The sequence below is a fragment of the Cavia porcellus genome, unplaced genomic scaffold, assembly GCF_034190915.1.
Source record: "Cavia porcellus strain 051 isolate PalLab524CR breed Dunkin Hartley unplaced genomic scaffold, mCavPor4.1 scaffold_28, whole genome shotgun sequence".
Lineage (NCBI taxonomy): Eukaryota > Metazoa > Chordata > Mammalia > Rodentia > Caviidae > Cavia > Cavia porcellus.
In genome coordinates this window covers 4,205,624-4,228,013 of record NW_026947511.1, presented here as the reverse complement: position 1 = coordinate 4,228,013, position 22,390 = coordinate 4,205,624, and the positions used below count along the sequence as shown (strand labels likewise).

Here is a 22,390-nt window from a genome sequence, read left to right as displayed (position 1 = left end):
TACATTGTAATACTTTACCAAATGTCTTTGGGAAATTTTTTAAAATGGGTAATTTTTCAAAAGAATGCAACTCATTGACCATATAGAGATACAAATCTCTTAAACAGAAAAAATTATCACAGAAGAAACACAGAAATTAGAAGACATCTCCACACAAGACATCAAAACAGCTGATTCTTACACAGGTAATTCTAAGAAATCCTTAAAGATCAGATACTATCAATGTTAACCCTATTATGAAAAAACACAGAAAAGGACAGAAAGTTTCCAATTTTGTTTAATGAAATCAACATAACATTGATTCGAAGATCAGAAAATGACTATGCCAAAGAACAAAACTGCAGACTAACTTCATTTACGAATAACAATATAAAATAAAGTTTCAAAAGCATACTAGAGTTTCTGGTGCAGATTCCTCAGACATCTATCACAGACCCATTAGCCTCTTGGTACAGACTTGCACAGGTCATTGCAGTGAGCTTCAGACATTCAACGGGATCTTTTGGCACTCCAAAGTGCAGACAGATCTGCAGACAGACACTCTTCCACATCTGACTCTGGGTGGCCATTCTGGCCTTCTAACATCTTCAGAAAATTATCAAGGTACTCCCCAGACCTTCAGCATCAGACTTCTGGGAAGGGCAGAGTGGTAAGCAACAGAGAAACACCCTCTCTGAGATCTGATATAGGCACTGGCATAAAGCAACATGAGGAAGGGAAGAAGGAGCTAAGTGGTTCCCTGGGATCCTATGAGGATCTTAAGTGAGAAATGAAACCCACAGGAAGAGCAAACAAGGAAAAAGTGGCAAGCAACATTTTCTCCCTGAGTCAGGACTCACTGCATGAGAGGTGAGGCTCAAACCTGCAGACACACAGTGATTACTGGCCACCCCAAAAGTCTCCACAGAGAAACATCTTCCAGTGGACTAGAGCAATGAACGCAGCAGACTGCAGTGGCTAGTGATTTACTCAGGTTCAGGCATCCTGAGAAGTAGATTGGCCAGTAGCCACTTTTGAGAGAGGCCAACTGGGCTGGGACTTAGAGCAGTTGCAGGCTGGCTCCATCTTGCCACTTCAGGTGTCAAGGTGAAGTGAAAAAAAAAGTTCAAGCTAGCAGGAGGTCAAAGAACCAAGTTCAAGCCAACACAGTGTGTTGCAGGCTGAATAAATTAAGTTCTAGACTCACAACCAGAAACCAGCCTGAACTTAAGCAGAACTAAGGTACAGGCTTGCTGGAACGATACACTACCTCACTGCAAATCTATACCTGGCTTGCTGGGATTAAACAACACAGATCTGGGCTCTGTCTGCCCACCTGTCTACCAGTGATAGCAGAGACACAACCTGAAGTGAACACTTTTTTTTCTTTTTCTTGTTTTCTTCTTTTTGTTGTTTTTGGTTCTGCTATTTTCTGCATTGTTTCTTCTTGCTTTTATGAGTGAGAACACTGTCTCTAGTTTTGTTGTTGTTCAGTTCTGTTCTTGTTTTTTTTTTTTATTTTGTTGTGTTTTGTTTTTGTTTTAAGAAAAGGTCTCACTTTGTAGCTCAGGCTGGCCTTGAACTTACTATGTAGCCCAGGTTCACAGCAAACCTCTTGCCTCAGCCTCCCAAGTGCTGATATTATATGTGTGCACCACCACATTAGGCTTGTTTTTATTTTTTCCTTCTCTCTTTCACTCCTGTCTTCACCAGTTTCCCAAAGTTCATGTAATCTTCCTTTATTTCTGATCTCTTCCTCTTCTATTTTTCTATTTTACCCCCACCCAGGTCCCTTTTAAATTTTCTCCCCTGTGAATAAAAATCACCATATTGAGGGCATATTTACTATATAAAATTTTCTGGTTTGTTTTAGAAATCCAGTTCATATGGTTAAAGGTAGCACATTAATAGTTACCAGGTTTTCATTTTCTATATTGTGTTTGATGCTATTGCTGACTGTACTACTTCAGCCAAGGTACGTAACTGTTCTAATCAGTACTAATCAGTTGTTCTTCCTGGTAACCAAGACTGAAATTGCCAATACACATAAAGGAAAGCCCATCAACATCACCAGCAGACTTCTCAATTAAAAATCTTCAAGTCAGTTCAATCCCCGGTATCGCAAAAAAAAAAATCTTCAAGTCAATGAGAATTTGGAATGAAGTATTTCAAGCCCTAAAAAAAAATAACTTCCAACCCAAATTGATGTATCCTACAAAACTATCTTTCCAAATTAATGAAGTAAGACATTTCCATGATAACACTTAAAATTCATGACCACCAAAATAGCAGTCCAAAATATTCTGAAGGTCATTGTAGAAAGAGCTAATAAGGACTACAATGCCATGAACCCCAAAGAATAAATCTGCCAGACAAGCAAGTAACTAAACAGAAAAGAAGAATAGGGACCGAACAACACAAAATAATATGACAAGAATCAGTCGATTTATACCACTGACAACCATCAATGTAAATGATCTCAATTCAGCAATCAAAAGAAACAAATTGGCAGAATGTATCAAAAAAAAAAAAAGATCCACAATATGCTCCATACAAGAAACCCATTTAACTCACCAATAAATTCACAGACTGAATGGATGGCAAATAATACACCATACAGCAGGAACCCAGAAAAAAGCAAGGGTAGCAATTCTATTTGGAGACAGATTGGATTTCAAGCCAAAATTGATTAAGAGAGAAAAAGGTCACTACTTATTTATAAACAATCCTAGAAGAAGAGATAAAAATACTACACATACCCCAAATACTAGTGTACCCCACTATATAAAGTAAATATTAATGGACCTGAAAAATAAAATAAGCACTAATACAATTGTAATGAGGGGCATCAATATCCCACTGTCACAAATAGATCAACCAGACCCCCCAAAAAAATCAACAAAAAAAAAGAACTGAACCTAATTTGTGAACAAATGGACTTAGTAGATGTCTACAACATTCCACGCCACAATATCATTAATATGTTCTTCTCAGCTGCACATTCCCCAAAACAGATCACATGGTAGCTCATAGAACATCATTAAGAAAATGCAAAGGACCTGAAATCCCATGTGTATTATCAGACCATAGTGCAGTGAAGTTGGAAATTAATGGCAAAAGAAACTACAAAAACTTCACTAATACAAGGAAATCAAATAACATGCTCCTGAACAACCAATGGATCACAAATGAAATTAAAGAACAAATTAGACAGTCTCTACAATTAAACAATAATACCAATACAACATACCCAAACTTATGGGACACAATGAAAACAGTCCCACAAAGGAAATTTATAGCGGTAAATTCTCCTACCAGGAAAACAGAGCAAGCTCAAATAAACAACCTAATGTAGAACCTCAAGCTTCTAGGAAAAAATAGAGCAAGTCATACCCAAAGCTCATATAAGGGAGGAAATTATAAACATGAGAACAGAAATTAATGCAATGGAGACTAAGAAAACAATATAAAGAATCAATGAATTGAAGAGTTGGTTCTGTGAAAGATCAAATACAACTGACAAACCTATAGCCAATCTTATTTTTAAAAAAAGAAAAACAAAGGGCTGGGGATTTAGCTCAGCAGCATAAGCACCTGCCTTGCAAGCATGCAGTCGTGAGTTTGATCCCCAGTACTGGAAAAAACGAAAATTAAAAAAAAAGAAAAAGAAAACTTGAATCTATACAATTAGGAATGAAAAGGGTAAAATCACAAGAAATACTACAAAAAATTAATAAAAATACAGGTTCTTGAGTAGGTTTTGATGACCTTCAGAAGAAATCAACAGATTCCTAGGTACATATGAATTACCAAAGTTTCATCAAGAAGATATAAGAATTCTAAATAAACCAATATCAGTCAATGAAATTAAAGATGTAATTAAAAACTCACCAACAAAGCCGGGCATGGCAGCTCATGCCTGTAATCCCAGCACTAGGGAAGCTGAGGCAAAAGGATCGTTGCAAGTTCGAGACCAGCCTGGGCTACAAAGTGAGCTCAAGGCCAGCCTGAACTGGATAGCGAGAGACCCTGTCTCAAAAAAAAAAAAAAAAAGACTAAAAATATATATATTAAAAAAAAAAAAAAAAAAAAACCTCACCAACAAAGAAAAGCCCAGGCCCTAACAGATTCATTGTTGAATTCCACAATTTTAGAAAATGCAGGGAATGCTGGCCGGTGCATGTGTGTAATCTCAGCACTCAGGAGACTGAGGAAGGAGAATCACTGCAAGTTTGAGGCCAGCCTGGTGTACACAGTGTCATGGTTTATGTTTGTGTTCCCCAGGCCTCATGAGTTTACATTGGTTCATATGTGATGGTTCATTGTCTAGTGCTTGGATTGATGGTGTCAGCGCTCCACCCACATAGAGGTGGAGCCAGGATGTGATGTAATGGCAGGAAAAAGGTGTGTCTTTCTCTTTGCTGGTTCCAGCTCTCTGTGGGCGGCCACCATGAACTGCGGTCCAGCCATGCCCGCCTGCCTGGGAGCCAACTGAGTGTGGACTGAAACCTCCAAAAACTGTAAGAAATAAACCTTTCCTTTCCCCAGTTTGGACTTCAGGTATTTTGTCTCAGCGACGAGTAAAAAGTAACTAAGACACACAGTGAGTTCAAAGCTAATGTGAATTATATAATAACCAAACCCTGTCTCAAAAAAAAAAAAAAAAAAAAACAAGATCTAATGCCACTATTTCTCAAACTCTTTAATGAAATTGAAAGGGAAGCAATACTCCCAAATGCATTCCTGGAAGCAAGCATTACCCTGATACCACAAACAAAAAGGTTCCAACCAAAAGAGGGTACTACAGGGCAATCTCCAAATGAACACAGATATAAAAATCCTCAATAAGATAATGTCAAAAAGAATATAGCAAATCAAGACTACATATCACAACCAAGTAGGATTGATCCCAGGGAAGCAGGGATGGTTCAACATATCTAAATCAATAAATGCAATATACCACATTAATAGAGCCCAGGACAAAACCATATAATCATCTCAATAGATGAAGAAAAAGCATCTGAAAAAATCCAACACTCATTCATGATTTTAAAAAAAAAAACTACAGAAAACTGGAATAAATGGTCTTTATCTACATCTGATAAAAACTATTTATGATAAACCAACAACCAACATCATGATAAATACACAAAAATTCAAAGCTTTCACACTCAGGGATACCCACTGTCACCACTCTTATTCAATATACTTCTGGAAACATTAGCCAGAACAATTAGACAAGAGAAAGAAATAAAAGAGAAAAAGGATAAGAAAAGAAGAAGTTAAATGTCATTATGTGTGGATGACATGATACTTTATACAGAAAACCCCCAAAACTCCACCAAAATGCTTTGAGATTTAATAACCACATTCAGTAGGGTAGCTGAATACAAAGTCAACACTCAAAAATCAATAGCAATTCCTGTACCCAAATAACAAACTCACTGAGAGAGAAATTAGGGAAAAAACACCTTTCACAATAGCATCCAAAAAATTAAAAACCTGAGAATCAATCTAACAAAGGAAGTAAAAGACCTTAACTGAAAACTACAGTACTCTGAAAAGGGAGATTAAGGCATTTTATAGATACCCCTTGTTCTTGAGCAGGAAGAACCAACACACTAAAAATGGCAGTACTTCCCAAACTGTCACACAGATATAATGCAAGTCTGCTCAAAATAACATTAGCATATCTCACAGAATTCGAGAAAAAATCTTAAAATTCATTTGGAGCCAGAAGAGACCTAGAATAACAAAATCAATCCTGAGCAACAATGGCAAGACAGGTAGCATCACAATCCCTCACTACAAATTATACTACAAAGCTACTGTGATTTTAAAAAAAAAACAGCATGGTACTAGCAGTAAAAAAAAGATACAAAGATCAATGGAATAGACCAGAAAATGCCAAAACAACTCCAAACACACTTGGCCACCTTATCTTTGGCAAAGGAGCTAAACATGTTCACTGAAAGAAAGCCTCTTTAATAAATGGTGTTGGAAAAATGGTTCCAAAAATTAAAACTAAACACCTCTCTCTCACCATGCAATAAACTAAAATTGAAATAGATGGAAGATTTAAATATTAAAGGAGAAATACTAAATCTGCTGGAAGATAGAACAGGTAAAACTATTAAAGACATAAGTTTAGGCAAAGACTTTATGAACAAAACCCTGATCAAACAGAAACTATTACGAAGAAGTAAAAACTGGGGTATCATCTTATTAAAAGCTTTGACATAGCAAAATAAAACACCAATAGATAACCCACAGAGTGGGAAAAAATGTTTGCCAGATAAAGCTCAGACAAAGGACTAATATCTAGAATATATAAAGGACTCAAAAAAAATCAGATACCCCAAATTTAAAGGCCTAATCCAAAAATGGACCTCTGAAATGAATAGATACCTAAGTACAAATGACAATACATGAAAAAATATTCAACATCACTGGTTTTTCAAGAGATACAAATTAAAATGATACTGAAATTCCACCCCAGAAGAATGGCTATTATCAAGAAATCAACCATTAACAAATGCTGGACAGCTATGGGGGGAAAGGAATCCTTCTCCACTGTTGGTGGAAATATTGACTGGTGCAACCACTGTGGAAATCAGTGTGGAGATTCCTCAAAAAAACTAAAAACTAGAGGTTCCATTTGACCCAGCTATTCCTCATGTAGATATCTTCCCAAAAGAATTAAAAGCACTTACCACAGCAATATAGTTATACCCATGTCTACAGCAACACAATTTGTAGTAACTAAATCTTGGAAACAGCCCAAATACTCGTCAACCAATGAATGGATAAAGATGTGGCTTCTATACAATGGAATACCACTGTGCCATAAAGAAGGATAAGCTCAAGACATTTTTAGCTGAGTGGATGCACCTTGTGGTCATAATCTTAAGTGAAATAAAACAAACATGTATGTTTAAATATGATGTTATTTTTCTGATGTGAGAAACCAAAAGTGTAAATAAGGACTAAAATGTTCACTAGATATTGGGAAACAGCAAGAATTGTTCAAATGAGAAGGGAAAAAAGGAAACGAGAGGGGGAAAGAAAGGAAAAGACTAGAAAAAAAGGAAAAATGGACAGAAATCCTTTGTAAATAAGGAGGGTAGAGGACTGGAAGGGGAGGAGAAAGGAATGAGGCAAAAAGAAGCGCAAGATATATCATATACAAGTACAATTTCCCTTGGCAAATGTTATTATGTGTATCTAAAATATGCCAATAAAAAACAGAAAAAGAATTCCTTATGCAAGAAAAAAAGCATACCAAATCCAACAGTAGTTAGAAGACCAAATCATCATGCCTAAGTGCTATTCTATGAAGACATGAATATTTCAATAGCAAATTCTTTAATAAATTCATTTATATTAATGGAGCAAAGGAGAAAAATCATATACAAAGATGCAGAAAAGATTTGACACAACAGCCTTCCTTGTTAAAAACATAAAGTAAAATGGGTATTGATAGATATTTCCTTAACGTAACAGAACATGAATACTTGAGTCAAAAAGCCAGTTATCCTAATGAGGAAACACCTGAAGCTTTCTTGCTAAAGTCAAAAAAAGATATGGTATCAACTATTTTACCTATAGATTAAGTATCTCTATGTCAAAATGCTTGGGGCCAGAAGTGTGTCGGATTTCATCTCCCTACCAAGCAGATTTTGGGAAATTTGCATATGAATAAACATAGGGACAGAAATCAAATACAAACAAGAAATAATTGGGGGGGAGGGTTTCAAGGTGCTTACAGTAAGGCTCTTCAAACACCCACTTCCTAGCAGAACAATCATAAATTATGAAAATTATTTTTAAAAATATCACATTAAGTCTTTGTATATTGTTCTAAGAGTATACAACAGCCTGACATGGTGGCTCACACCTGTAATCCCAGCACTCAGGAGGCTGAGGCAGGAGGATCGTTGTGAGTTCAAGAACAGCCTACGCTACAAAGTGAGTTCAAGACCAGCCTGAACTGCACAGAGAGACCCTGTCTCAAACAGACAAAAAAAAAAAAAAAAAGGAAAGGGGGTAAAAAAAATTTAAAGGGCGTAAAATTAAACACAACAAAACAGAACAAAATAGGACATAAGAAAGCAATGTAAGAGATGTAAATTTCAAAGCTAAACGACCTGAGATCTTCATTGTCTATCATACTGTCTCTTATTTTCTTCCAAATAGTTATCCATGTCTTCACATACAGAAAATTCATACAAAACAACATAGTATAAAACTGATCCGAACAGAATGAGGAAGGCGTTTTAGGTTTTCAAAACCAGACAATAGGGAAGTCTCTAATGGCTGTCGTAGAGTCTCTCATTCTCTTCAAAATAGCTGTCCATACTTTCTTGTATATTGAAGTTCAACAAAACAAAATAGGCAGGGAGGGGAGGGGTTGCTTGGTTTCCCAGCACTCCAGGTCCCAGCATGGCAGGGTTCCCGTAAATGCTGGTGGCTCTCCTTCTGGGCCGATAATTGGCAGCCCTTAAACTTTAATACACCCTCTTTCTACCAACACCCCAACCCCCTCACCTACTCCACCCCCACCAACTCAGCATGCTAAAACTTCCACCTTGGGAAATTATGACTAAGAATACCCCGTGTGGAAGTTAAGGACCAAAGAAACAGCATTTCTCACTCCTATCCCAACTCTGTTACAAGGCTAAAATTAAGACCCTCTTCATCCATGTAGACTCAAAAAGATATCACAGAATAGAGGATTTACTATAGATGTGAGAGCCATACACTGGTGTCCCAATTGCCCTCACTTTTGTTTGTTCCTCACTGTGTGAAACAAAAGATTAAGCCCAAGATTATGACCAAACCCAACACAATGCCCTAATGCAAGGGTGCCTCTCCAAAAGGAAGCCACTGGTTACACACCACCTCTAGAGCAATGGCTCAGAGCTTATACACAGAGAAAAGCAGATGCACAAAAACCTCCAAGCTATTCCCAAACATGGGAAAGTTGAAACACAAGGGTAGTCTTGAGAACAAAAGATTTTGGTGGTAAGCAACTGACTATAAACCAGCAACTCCATAAGAACAAGAAACTAAACCACAAGTCACCTAGCAGATAAACAGAGAACTAGGGAAAGAAAATGTGAAATAGAGCCTTCCTGTGATCAAAACAAACCTAAACTGGCCAAAAAACTACCACTGCACTTAAACAGGTATTTGTACACCCATGCTCAAAGAAACATTATTCCCAATATTCAAAAGATGGAAACATTACCAATGCCCACTTATGAATAATGCATAAGCAAAATGTATTATATACACACAGTGCCATTATTCAGCCTTTAAAAGGAACAAAGTGGACATATGCTACAACTTTAAGGACATTACACAAGAGAGAAACAAGAGAGAAACAAGTTACAAAACGACAAGTATATGACCATTCTTACATGTAGTATATATAGTATTCATATTCATAGAGACAGAAAGTAGAAAGTGGCTGACAAAAAAACGATGGTTGACAAAAGTCAGTGAGAAAACAGATGTTCATGTTCAATGAGTAGAGTTTCAGTTGGGGAAGATTAAGTGCTGGAGACAGATGTGATGACTGCAGAACAACGTGAATGTACCTAACACTTTATATTTTACAACTTTATATTTTAAAACTATTGTTTTACAACTTTATATTGTGAAACTATTTTTATTATATATGCATAAACTTATAATATATGTGAATGTACCTAATACTTTATATTTTAAAACTGTTATTTTACAACTTTATATTTTAAAACTATTTTTATGATATATGCATAAACATAATAAAGCAGCTATCATATCCACATTCACAGAACCAAAAAGAACCATGTTTTTAAAAAGCAAATGAAATTCTGATGACAGTGTGTCATCAAGTAGAGTATTAATAAAGAGATGGGAATATATATGTACACACACACACACACACACATACACACACCACCACCACCACCACCACCACCACCAAATGCAAGCTATGGAGATGCAATATAAGTAACAAATGAAAATCCATTTGAGGGTCTCAAAAATAATGTCAATTGGCAGAAAAATCAGTGAACTTTAAAAAAATTTTTGATATATCCAATCTAAAGGGAAAAAAAAGAAATAACAGAGCCTCAGGAGAAAATGGACACCGTTAAATCAATATTCATGTGATGGGAACACCAAAGTAGAGAAGAAAAACAAGCAGAAAAACTATTTGAATAATGATTAAAATTATCCTAGACTTGATGAGAGACATTAACTTATATATCTAAGATCAAAGAACTCTGAGTAATAAAAGCACAATATCTAGGTACATGGGTAGTGAGGGAAAGACAAAATCTTTAAAACAACAAAGGAAAAATTATTTACCAACCAAGGGAACACTGATAAGATCATCAGCTGACATCTGGGTGTGGGGTAATCCCAGTGTTCAGGAGTGTGAGGTAAGAGGATCACAAGTTTGAGGCAATTCTGGGCTATATAACAAGTCTAAGACCAGCCTGGGCTACACAGTAAGTAAAAATAAGCAAGCAAGCAAACAGGATGTCAACTAAATACCCAACTACAAATGAAGAAAATGGAAAATAATAAATAGGGGCTGGAGATTTAGCTCAGCAGCATTAGCACCTGCCTTGCAAGCAGGTGGTCGTGAGTTTGATCCCCGGTACAAATAAAAAATAATAATAATAATAATAAATAAGGTTAGTACAACAAACTATAGACATATACCTACTCTACTTTCCATTTTTAGCTTCAGACCAAAAGCTGTAATACTTCTACACTTACAGTACATTATAGATGGAAAATATGTAACAGCAGCACAAAAAGGAAAAAGATGGACTAGAGCGAGGAGGCGTGACTGAAAGATAAATCAGTAATTTTTTTTAAATTTTACTATAAAATACACAGTGCTCCCTCTCAAGTTACTCCCCCTCACTTCAAACACGCTTATCCTATCATCTTGCCACTTTATGAAGCGATTCTAGAAGTTCTCTTTCATGTCTTTAGTTTCACTCCCATGATTATCTCAATGTTCTGAATCAACTCAAAACATTTACTTGTCATGCTTATTTTTATTTGGGGGAAAGAGCCAGAAGTCATATAGTGACAGATCTAGTGAATAAAGTAAATGAGGACATACTGCAAAGTTTTTTACAAGACTGCACTTGTTGGATGGCATGTAACAATAGTACTAACCAATTTTTATCACACTTCATAAAAACACAAAAGGACTTCCAAACTGCTTCAGAAAGTAGCAAGAATGATGAAGTGTGTGAAGCCAAGAAAAGCCTTGTGAAGAGGATTAAAGGCAATTTTACTGTAATACAACTTTTATTTTAAGCATTCACCATATATTTTGATCACCACTTGTATATAGGGTAATAATCTTCTCTCACTTGAATCTGCATATTGATCTAGTATCCTACAATTCTGCTAAAACTCATTTACCTGTTCTAATAGCTTTTCTGTATAGGATTTTTTATATAAATGGTCACATTGTCTGCAAATAAAAATGGTTTCCCGAAGTAGGTCCTGTTTTTTAATGGTCTCATTGTGCTAGATAGGATCTCCAGTACAGTGGTGAATAAAAGAGAAGAGGTAAAAAGAAAAATATCCTTAGGTTATTGCTAATTTTAGAGGGAAAATATTCAACTTATTACCATTAAGTACAACATTAGCTATAGATTTTCATAGGTGCTCTTTTTCAAGCTGAGGAATTTCAATTCTAGCTTTCTAGGGTTTTTTAAAAATCAAGACTAAATGTTAGATTTTGTTCCTGCTTTCTCTGCCTCTATTGAAATCACACAGGGTTTTTGTTTTTTTTTAGTTTATTATAGTGAAAATGTTCATTGATTTTTCAAATACTAAGCCCACATTCTTCATTGAAAGAAATCCTACCTGATAATGATGTGTATGCTCCATGTGTGTGTATTACTGTACATAAATACACACACACACATATCCTTTTTGGTAAAACTCTTTTTAAAGTGTTTAGATCAATGTTTATGAAGAATATTGGGTACTGATTAGTTATCTGGTTAATGTTGGCCTCAAAATGAGGCCTCCTCTTCAATTTACTAAAAAAGCTTTTGCAAAATTAGTACTGTTTTCTCCTCAAATTTGGTAGAATTCATCAGTAAAGCTACATAGGCCTAAAGTTTCCTTTTAGGGATGTTTTTAACAGAAAATTCACTTTTTAAAATTGATACAGGGGTACTCAGTTACTTTGTTCCTAAGTGAGCTTAAATTCTTTTTACCTTTCAACAAATTTGAACATTTCTCTTAAACTATCAAAACTTGCATAAAGTTTTTCATATTTACTATCTTTTTAAACATTTATAGTTTGTAATCACGTTACCTCTCTTCTATTTTTTTCCTTTCTCCCCACCCTAGATATCTGCCATTTTACCAACCACAAAGAACCAGCTAGTTCTCTTGGTTTCATTTGAACGATTTTCTGTTTTTCTAGTTCCTTTCCTGTGACATTCCACCCTAACTTTTATCATTTTCTTTCTTCCCTCTTTTGGGCTTCACCTGGTCGTCTTTTTCTAGTTCTCTCATTCAGAAGTTTCATTAATTAGCTTTCTGTTGCTAGGACAAAATTACACATGTGCAATTTAAAGGAGTACTAAGTTTTTTGGCTCACAGTTTTAGAGGTTTTAGTTTATGGTTAGCTGCTTCAAGGCAGAAATATCATGGCAGGGAAAGCTACTCAATTTATGGCATCAGGAAAGCAGAGAGCCTGGAAAAGTCAGAGAAAAGGCGGGTAGGGGTCAGATATAGTTCCAAAGATCGTGCCTTACTGAACTACTGACATGCACTCAAGACCTATTTTAGTAATCTCCCAGTATCTCTTAATCCAGTCAAACTGACAATCAAGTTTAACTGTCAAAATCCACCCCTTGTCAATGACAACCAAGAATATCTCCTTAAATACTTAATCTCCAATAGACAGTAACAATTATAAAATTATAATTCCACCTAACAAGATGCAACTATCCTTTCCACAACCAAAAATGCACTAATTCCTTCCTCAAAGTCTCAACAGTTCCAGCATTGTTCAGAAGTCCAAGTTCAAAGCCTCCCTTTGAGACTCAAGGCAAATTCTCAGCTCTGAACCTTGTAAAACTCAAAAAGCAGATTTTATATGCGCTAAAATACAATGGCCTCAGGTAAACTTTTCAATTCCAAACAGTATTCTATTCGTGAGCATTCAAAAGTCTGTGAATATATTCAAACTTTTATTCAGTTTATTTCATTTTTTTTCATGGCCACTGCCTATCACATTTTCCCAAGATGCAATATCTCCTTCATAATCAATACTAACTTGAAAAATTTACTAGTCTAATAATCAATACCATATACTGCAGTTTCAAGCTGCAATGAGAAAAACATAGCTTCCTCTTAATATAATTCTATTTTTATCGAATGTTTAAGCTTTTAGTACAAGAAAAATTTATGTTTGTAAACTAAAGAAGGTAACTAATTATGCTCTATCATATCAAAGCAGGAACTTTATGTTCCAAATAGTTATAATATGGCTAACTACAGGCTTTGTGTCAATGGCACAGGAGCAAATAAGCATGGAAGGTTCCCAAAATTCTTAAAGAGAATACCTAAGAATGTAAAGGTTCGGTACACTCGCCAAAATTCTGTTAAGGGGGACAGGGACTGGGTGAGTGGCGATCCTTTTTAAAACCAGCAGGAAAGATAATACAAAATTAATGAAATGTTTGTCAATAAGTAGAAGTTCTTCAGTCTCCAGAGAAAGCCGCCTCACGGGCCACAGGCACACCAGCGCGGCCCAGGGCGCCGGCTCCGCCCTCCAGCCCACGCGCCCGGGCGTCTCGCCCACTCCGGCAGCGCGCGCGATGGGACGGTGCCGGTGTCTCCCGCTCAGGCCAGCGTCGGCACCAGGTTCCCCACCTGCGCGCCGCGGGTAGCCCTCGACACCTGCCGGCAGTGAGCTTCCCCCAGGCTCCCGCGTCCAGGCCGCCTGCCGCTCCGCTGGGGGCAGACGCGCTCAGGCAGAGTCCACTGCAGCCGGGCTGAGGCCCCGCAGCGAAGCGGGCGACGCCACAACCACACCCACCGGGGCGCGGTGACAGCTGGCGAGGCCGGGGCGGCCCGCGCCGGGGTGACAGGTGCAGCCGCCTCCTCCGCCCCACCCGGGTCGCAGCGCCGGTCCCACAGCCGCTGCGCGCGCGCACCACCTGTCCGGCCGGTGAGCGCGCGGCCGGCGGTGGCCGCCCTGCCTGTTTCCAGAGGAGCAGTTAGCGCGGTGGCCCAGACTCCCAGAAATAGGACACTTTACCGGAGAGTGGGTCCCACGCAGGCGGTGTCAGTGCTTTCAATCTCCTGCAGAATCCGCTCGTGCTCCGGGACGGTGCCCAGACCCTCGCCGCTTTCCGCCATTTTGGCTGGAAGCTGAGGAGCCAGCGAGGCGCGGCGCCGCGCGAACGGCGGGGGCGAGCGGCAGGTGGCGCGAGCGCGAAGGGGCGGGGCTCGGGGGCGGGGCCCGGCGGGCGGGAGGGGCGAGAGGGTGAGGTGGAGCGGCCGCCGCCGCCGACGGAGGTCCCTCCCTCTGTGCCCTGCGAGGTGCCCTGGCGTCCCGAGACCGGCTAACAGGTACGCCCGTCGGGTTCTGTGTGCCACGCCCTTGTCACGCGCTGGGGGTAGCCTAGTAGTGGAGGAAGTGGGCCATCAGTCACCCTCGGACCGTGTTAAAAACTGCGGGAAGCTTGTAATCCTAGCACTGCGACGCCCAGGCTGCTAGGAGCGCAAGTTCGAGCCCAGCCTGGGCAATTTAACAACTCCTGTCACAAAAGGGCAAGGAGTGACTACAGGAATGTTTAGTAAGAGGGCTTGCTGTACTTCGAGCTCAGGGGCTCCAGAAAAGAAAAAACGGGAACTTACGAAAAGCGCAATGTAAGATTTACTTTAGGAATGAACGAAAATTAGAGTTAAGGACCCCTCCGAGACAATTCATGACCCCTGCCTGAAGCAAGTTCACAGACGCCAGTCGCTTGAAAATGGATTTTAACCACCAGAAAAATTAAGTGAGAACTTAAGATATTTGCTGACAAAACTACAAGAGACCCAAAGCAATGTATGATTTCATGCTGAAGTTCGTGAACGCGGGTGCCCCAGGTAGCAGTCATGGGATAGGGAGGAGTGAACAGCAGGAAGGGGACAAGTACTGTACTGCACTGGCTGGTACTGGCTTGAGCACAGTTACAAGTGTGGGGAAAAGCTGCTTAACAACAAGGTTACAGTACGCTGATTAAACCAGTTTGTCATGATCAAAGCAGCAACCAAAGAACATTAATCAGGAACAGAGTATGAACCCAGCATGAGGACAGTTGTTTTTTGGCTTCTACTAATCCAGGTCACTGAGACTTTCTATAGACACATCTCTCTCTGACTCTGATGTATGCCTGAAAAGTTTCCCTTGACCCATGTACTTGGATTCGACCCAACTATAGTACCAGAATAATCTCTCTCAAAGTCCATAACTTAATCACATTTGCCACATTCTTTTTGTCAGGCTCCATTCACAGGTTCCAGGGGTTAGAATGTGTCTTTGGGGTGACTCAAAATTTATTTCCTTCATAAAGATTCCTCAAGCCAATCACACTCTTCCTCAGAAATGACTACTACTAATTCAAGTTAACACATTTACCTACTCCCCCAAACACTTCAATAGTTTGCACTTGTTCTGGTTAGTTTATTAGTTTCTTTTTGTAAGTTTTGTTCTGTACATTTGATCCCAAGGGAACCTCAGCACATGCTGGCTTGGAAGATGAAACATTGCTATATCCAATTAGCTATTCCACCAGAAAACTCCATTTGCATGACAGTAAAAGTATCAAAGCCTCATCCCTTTCCATTCTTTCATAGTGCAGGAGAATCCAGACCTCCTCTGAGAAATGCCCACTTCCTTGTGCTTCAACAATATATAGCACTAGAAAATCACTTCCCAAATCCACCTTGTTAAGGTCCTTGAGTCCAGATGACTTTGTTTTTAATTTGCAATTGCCTGTGGTTCCTCACATGCTACAGGCCACTGAGAGAAAGCTGGAGGGGTTTTGAAACCAGTTCTGAAGCCACTGGAAAGAGTTCCAGATGTTAGTGAGCAACACTCTAAACACAGGTTTCAGCAGAAGGTAGGGGTTTAATCTGTGACTGATAATAATTAGGAACTTAAAAATTACTTTCTGTAAACTCAGCTTTTATATAGTATTGACAGTAAGTGCTACATCTTAAAATGTGATATTAGTCGCTTTCATGGAAACCTACATTGCTAATAAAATGTTACCTGAAATTCCCTGATGCCCACCTTTTTCTCACCTCCAGTGTGAGAAAAAAATTTACAGACTTACATCAAAGGATATAAACTTTATCCATTTCTCTGATTGTCTAAAAATGTATCTTTGGATCAAGCCAAATCTCTATACATAGATATTGGGCTATTAATACACTTGTGCTTTTATTAAAGTTTCGTTTGTTTTTTGAGATAGGGTCTCACTATGTAGTGAAAGCTGGCCTTGAACTTAGTATGTAGTCCAAGCTGGCCTCAAACTTATGACAATCCTCCTGCCTCAGCCTCCCAAGTGCTGGAATTACAGGCCTGGACCACCACACCTAGTTTAAATAATTTCTTTTAACTTAGTTTTTCCTTAGTGAGTTCCTCTCTAATTAGTGAGGCATAACTACCTGGTATTAGCACAACCTAACTGCAGAGTCTACTCTCAAGACAGGAAAATAAACCTTTTGAAAATTGAATCTGAAACAATAATAAAAAAATGAGGACAGATTTTATTTCCTCCTAAAGATAGAATAAAAAGCTGTTTCTCTCTGCAGGAAATAAATTAGCTTAGAAAACAAACGGACTACAGTTCAGAACTCTCAAGAATAAAACAAGGTAAGGTTGAGGAGAGCAGGCTAGGGAACACAGGCCAGCTTCCTATTTGGCACCTGTCTCCTGCTGGGGCATTCCTTTCCTCAGTATTCATAATCCAGACCTTTCCCGCTTCTCTGCAGTCATGATGCCACCTATCCAAGATCCAGGTGTCCTGCTGTGGAAAGCCAGGCCTGCTTAGGCAACTCCTCTCACCATTATTTCAATACCTGCTACCTCAGCAGGAGCAGCAATAGCTTCCCCACAATTTAAGATGGATTAAAGTCCAATACCACTTCTTCTGAAACAGCTTCTGCTGTTTCCTTTCTGTGACTTCTCATAGTTCCATTAATATCTGAAGGTTTTTGCTAAGCACTTAAAACTAAATATCCTAAATAACTATTTATAGATTCATTCACTCATTTTTGCAGGGCTAATGATCAAATATAAGACTTTGAGCATGCTATGTAAGCACTGTATCACCAACTTACATCACCAGCCTACTCTCAGTAGATTTTATTCATGGGCATGGATATAGCAAAGACAGTGGACCCTTGACTTATGAACTCAATTTGTTCTGCAGGGCTGGTTGTAGTCAAGATGTCAGTTGGAGGCTCAGGCTCTATTGGGAGCCGCGGCCGAGCCCGGTCGCCTTACTTGGCGGACGTGAGGCCTGTAGGAAAGAGCAAAGCCTGAGCTAGATTACCCCTCCCATCGAGTGTGCTAAGATGGCGCTTATCTCCTGCTTGGTAAACAACCCGCCCTGTAAGATCTCCTGCTTCCTGCTTGGTAAACAACCCGCCCTGTAAGATCTCCTGCTTCCTGCTTGGTAAACAACCCGCCCTGTAAGATCTCCTGCTTCACAACCCGCCCTGTAAGATAGTCTGCCTAGCAACAACTGATGTTAGCCAATCAGCCCGCATCGCGCGCTTTGAACTGATTGGCCACTGTAACCCTATAAAAGTGAGTGCCTCTCCCGCCACGAAAGAAGAAGCAAAAGAAGCAGAAGAAGCACGCAAGGAGCCGCGGAGAGCGGACCTGTAGAGGCTTCGGGACAGACTGTAAAGAAGAAGCACGCAAGGAGCCGCGGGGAGCGGACCAACAGAGGCTTCGGCCGGGAGGATTCCCGGGGCAGGCTGTACGGAGAAGGAAAATAAAAGAAAAGGTTGTCCACTGCCAGACTTTGTTGTGTGTCCTTCCTGCCGGCCGGGAGTGACACCGACAAGGCTCCTCTACACAGCCTTCTAAGTCCCTCTCCTGTACACAGGCAGATGTCAGTGTCCTTAAAGAGACATTGGCCCAGGATTTCTTAATCAACCCATACAAGAGAGGATGTTGTAATGCTCCTTCCAGAACTCCTTAAGGGTTAAATCTGTATCTGAGACCATCTGGTAGCACATGTGGCCAGCATTCAGGTCATAACTAAAGACTTTGGTCTTAAGTTAAAACAAAAATTATGGCCCTAACCTAAGTTGTTCATATGTCAGGCCAGTTGTGACTTGACAGTCAACTGTACATAAATGTGAAAGGAAGAAAAGCCTATCCAAGAGAGAGATGATCAGGCTGGCCTGAAGAGGTCGAGGGCAGTAGAGTAGACAGGCAGATTCCACATGTTTGTTGACTTATTTTGGAGCAATAAATATTGACTTCCAAGGATTCATCCATTATCTCTCTTCACGACTCCTGGGAAAAGAAAAATATACCAGGAAGACTGGCCAGATAGGATTTGCATTCAGTGTCCAGTATGAAAGCAACTAGCAAAGTAAGAATTTGGCCTGTGAAAAACTGTTACTCATTGACAACTGTTACTCATTAACACCACAGTGAAAGCTTCTTGTCTACAGACTAAGCAACACATCTTAGAAAACTCCCTCAAAAAGAAGCTACAAAATGCAGCTATTAGTCAGGTATTTAACTATTTGGGGTCAAATTTCAGGTGTCTCTTACTAGATGTGAGGCCTCAGGGTTGTCTCAACTTCGATTTCTTCAAGTGTGAATTAGGGACTTTAAGGGTCCTTAGCTCTGCAAACTGTGGTGAAATTAAAGGAGGATATATAAACCAGGTATGGTGGCACATGCCTGTAATCCCAGCAGTTGGAAGGCTGACAGAGGAGCATCACTATGAGTTTGAGACCAGCCTGGGATACAAAGTGAGCTCAAGGCCAGCCTGAACTGCATAGGGAAACTCTGTCTCAAAAAGACATACATATATATATATATATATATATATATATATATGTAAGATTATATACATGTAAGATTGTATATATATATGTAAGATTATATGTATGTATGTAAGATTTTATATATATATATATATATATATATACATATATATATATGAGCTTAGAGACCAATTATCATTGGAGTCTAGGTTACCAGGCATTTGTCAGTAAGCCACATAGCCCAGCATTTAGCTTCTTTGATAAAAACCAGATATATATTAACAAAATAATATAATTATGTATCAGTGGGCATTGCACCCAAACCTCATTATTTCTGAATGTTCCATGGATGAAAAATGCCTGAAATTTGTTTCCTGCTATTACAGAGGAAGAAAGAAGAACATGTGTTCAGGTTAGACTCGTGAGAAGAAAGTGGCTTTTTGCTGTTCCTGAGGCAATACCTTCTTCTGAGGCATATACTGTGCGAGTGACCACAGAGCTGAGTCTGCCTCCACTTCCAGGAAGTGCTACTAGGTGGTCAGGCAAGGGACAAGGTGTGCCCTGTTCACTGCTCAGCTTAGGAACTTGCATATAGCAAGTGCTCAGTGAGTATTTGTTAAACAAATGAGCTCCGTACAAATATGTATCATGTCAAGCTTAATGTTCTAAAAGTATGTCTTGTGAGGTGGGGTACCTTTCTCTAAAACACTTCTTTCTAAACACCTCTTTCTAAAAACATTCTCTAAAAATGCCCTGGAAACCCTGTGGCAAATTTCTGATCTTTATCACCTCAAGACAGTTACCATCATTGAGATGTTTCTTTAAAAGTTTTAGAGTCCTTCATATATAATTATAGGAGGTAACGAGCTGTAAAGTGCAAGCAACCTTTATACACTGACTGCAGTAAATTAACCCTTACAAGTAAATTCTAGTTACTCGGTCTAGACATCCGGTCAGGAGGGGCGGACCAGCTTCCAATTTTTTGGTGCAGTGACACTAAGTGGTCACATTTTGTAAATGCAAGAGAACAAAAAAAAAAAACAGCCTAGGCTGGCTGGATTCCTGCTGCAAAAGCCTGTCCAGGAATGTGCTGTTCCATAAAGATCTGGACACCACAGTGGAGAACAATAGAAGGAAATTTGAAATCAAAACCAAATGAATCAGTCTTTCATGAAATATGGGCCAGTCATCAGAGAAGTTCAAAAGTAACCCCTGGTTTTATTCATTCAACAATGATTTTTATTGAATAGTTGCTGTTAGCACAGGTTTTGTGCTAAGTTCACAGAAAGGCTTGGGTCATGGGTACATGACATGCCGTGGCCTTGTTTCGGGCTTTGCCATTACATGCCCGTTGTTCAATCCACTGAACAATTAAAATATATTGCTGGAGATGTAGCTCAGTGCACAAGCACTTGCCTAGTGTGCACAAGGCCCTGAGTTCAGTCTCTGGCACCACACACAAACAGAAGGCTCTTTCCTGAGTTTCCGTTCTGTCTTGTCTTCATACTTTCCCTCGCAGTGTGTCACATGGATTGGTTTCCTTCTCCTCTTCACTTCCTGTCGCCTTGCTGCTGATGTTTGGCTTCTCACGCTGTTCAGTGCACTCTCTGTTCCTCATGCCTCCTCCTCTTGGGTTTAATTCCCTTGGCCCTTTGCTCCCGCTCCTCTCATTTGTTCTACTTTTCTTTCTCTCTTCTTGGCAAAAACTGGTTTAGAAATGTAACTAAACGTAATGAAATAAAATAATTATATCAAGCATTTATTCCAAGGCTACCCTGTAAAATACCATCCCTTGGACCAGTAACCTGACTCCATTTTGCTATTCTTCATAGCACTCACTGGCACTTTTCTGTGTGTATGTTTTCGCCCCTGCCACTAAATTACAAGTTCCCTGTGAGCAAGCAGTTTCTAGGTCGTGGTCTTGCTATATCAGCACTACCTATGTCATTGCCTGCCACATTTTAGTGGGCCATTATTAATTTACTTAATGAATGAATGAGCATTTGCTATGAATTAAGCACTGTATCAAATACATTTCAGGTTTAATTCAAGTAATCCTTTCACTAGCTCTTATAGTAGTTGTAAAAGCAAGATTCAAACCCACGTCCTCTCATTCCATTCACTTAACCACTAAATAAGCGAAATTGTCTCCCTATGTCTTAGTTACTTATCTTGTTACTAAGACAAAATACCTAGCACCCAAAGTTAAGGGAAAAAAGTTTATTTTGTCTCACATTTTGTAGAGGTTTCAGTGCATAGTCAGCCAGCTCCAAAACAGAGTGTCATGGCAGAGGGTCATCACAGAGGAGAAACAGTCCATGTCAGAACAGGGCATGCAAAGGTCAGCAAAGCAGCGAAGTAGTAAAATAGTGAAGCACAAGTCAACCACAATAGCTCTTTCTGTCCTTATATTCTATCCTGGCTACCTACACTTAAGGTGAGCCTTCATATCATCCACACCAAAGCTATGCCAACCAGTAGACTAATTTAGTGATCATGAACGCTTAATTCCAGCGTCATACAGTCTAGATCCAGCCACCTCTGAAGAGCCCCACCTTTGACCACATGACGCTTTGGGCACACAGACACAAGCCATAACACTTCTTGGTTCCCAAAGTTTCTGTCTAATGTTGCAATGAGCAGCTAATCATATCAGTCAAATATACAGCAATAATTGGGCAACTATACAACCCATTCTTCTCAGTGACCCCAGGCTTCCCTCAGCGCTCCAGGTGTAGCAGGTGTCACTCATAGTTGGGCCTACATTTATTTCAAAGCAGTTTCCCTGGTCTCCATCTTATACCTGCAATGTTTAGAATACTATACACTCTCATTGGAGGATAAATGAGGTCATGGTATTATATTGCTATAAAACATTCGTGATTTTTTTTGAAATAAGGTCTCACTGTATAGTTCAAGTTGACCTTGAGTTCACCACGTAGCCGAGGTTGGCCTCAAAATCACAGTGGTGCTCCTGCCTCAGCTTCCCAAGTGCTTTTATGACAGGTGTGCATCACCATACCCAGCCATGAATATGATTTTTAAAGGGAGCACCTCACTTCTTTGAATGTTGTATAACCAAAATAAAATTCACAGGCAAAAACCACATGATCTCAAATATATGTGGAATGTAAACATATTGAACTCAGTGAATTAGATAGTAAAGTGGTAGGTAGAGGCTGGAGAAGTTTGAGGAGATGGAGAGAGATACTGATCAAACACTACAAGGTTTCAGTGAGGCAAGGGAGACAAGCATTAGCAATCTGCACAAAATGGTGACTATGATTAATAATCCATTTTATATTTCAGAATTGCTAAAAGTAGGTTTTAAATGTTCTTGTTGCAAAATACAAGT

At 39.4% G+C, this 22,390-nt stretch overlaps 1 protein-coding gene and 1 long non-coding RNA gene across 6 annotated transcripts in view; one reads left to right on the top strand and one right to left on the bottom strand.

Moving 5' to 3' along the window:
* The window catches only part of Exoc6 (exocyst complex component 6), a 182,446-nt gene that overhangs the window by 153,203 nt on the left and 6,853 nt on the right, over positions 1–22,390 (bottom strand). For 2 of the 4 annotated variants that reach the window (XM_063239366.1, XM_003462390.5), the window contains exon 1: positions 14,285–14,489. The exons of the other annotated variants lie outside the window; for them this stretch is intronic. In XM_063239366.1, the coding sequence (XP_063095436.1) occupies positions 14,285–14,385 (101 nt within the window). In that variant the 5' untranslated portion in view covers positions 14,386–14,489. Of the gene's footprint in view, positions 1–14,284; positions 14,490–22,390 lie in introns of those variants that run through there. 4 annotated transcript variants of the gene reach the window in all.
* LOC134473793 (uncharacterized) lies at positions 14,493–18,049 on the top strand. 2 transcript variants are annotated; one of them, XR_010044218.1, is made up of 2 exons: positions 14,493–14,598; positions 17,454–18,049. It is a non-coding gene; the product is annotated as an uncharacterized LOC134473793 (long non-coding RNA). The 2 variants fall into 2 exon arrangements; XR_010044219.1 differs by having other exon boundaries at positions 16,834–18,049.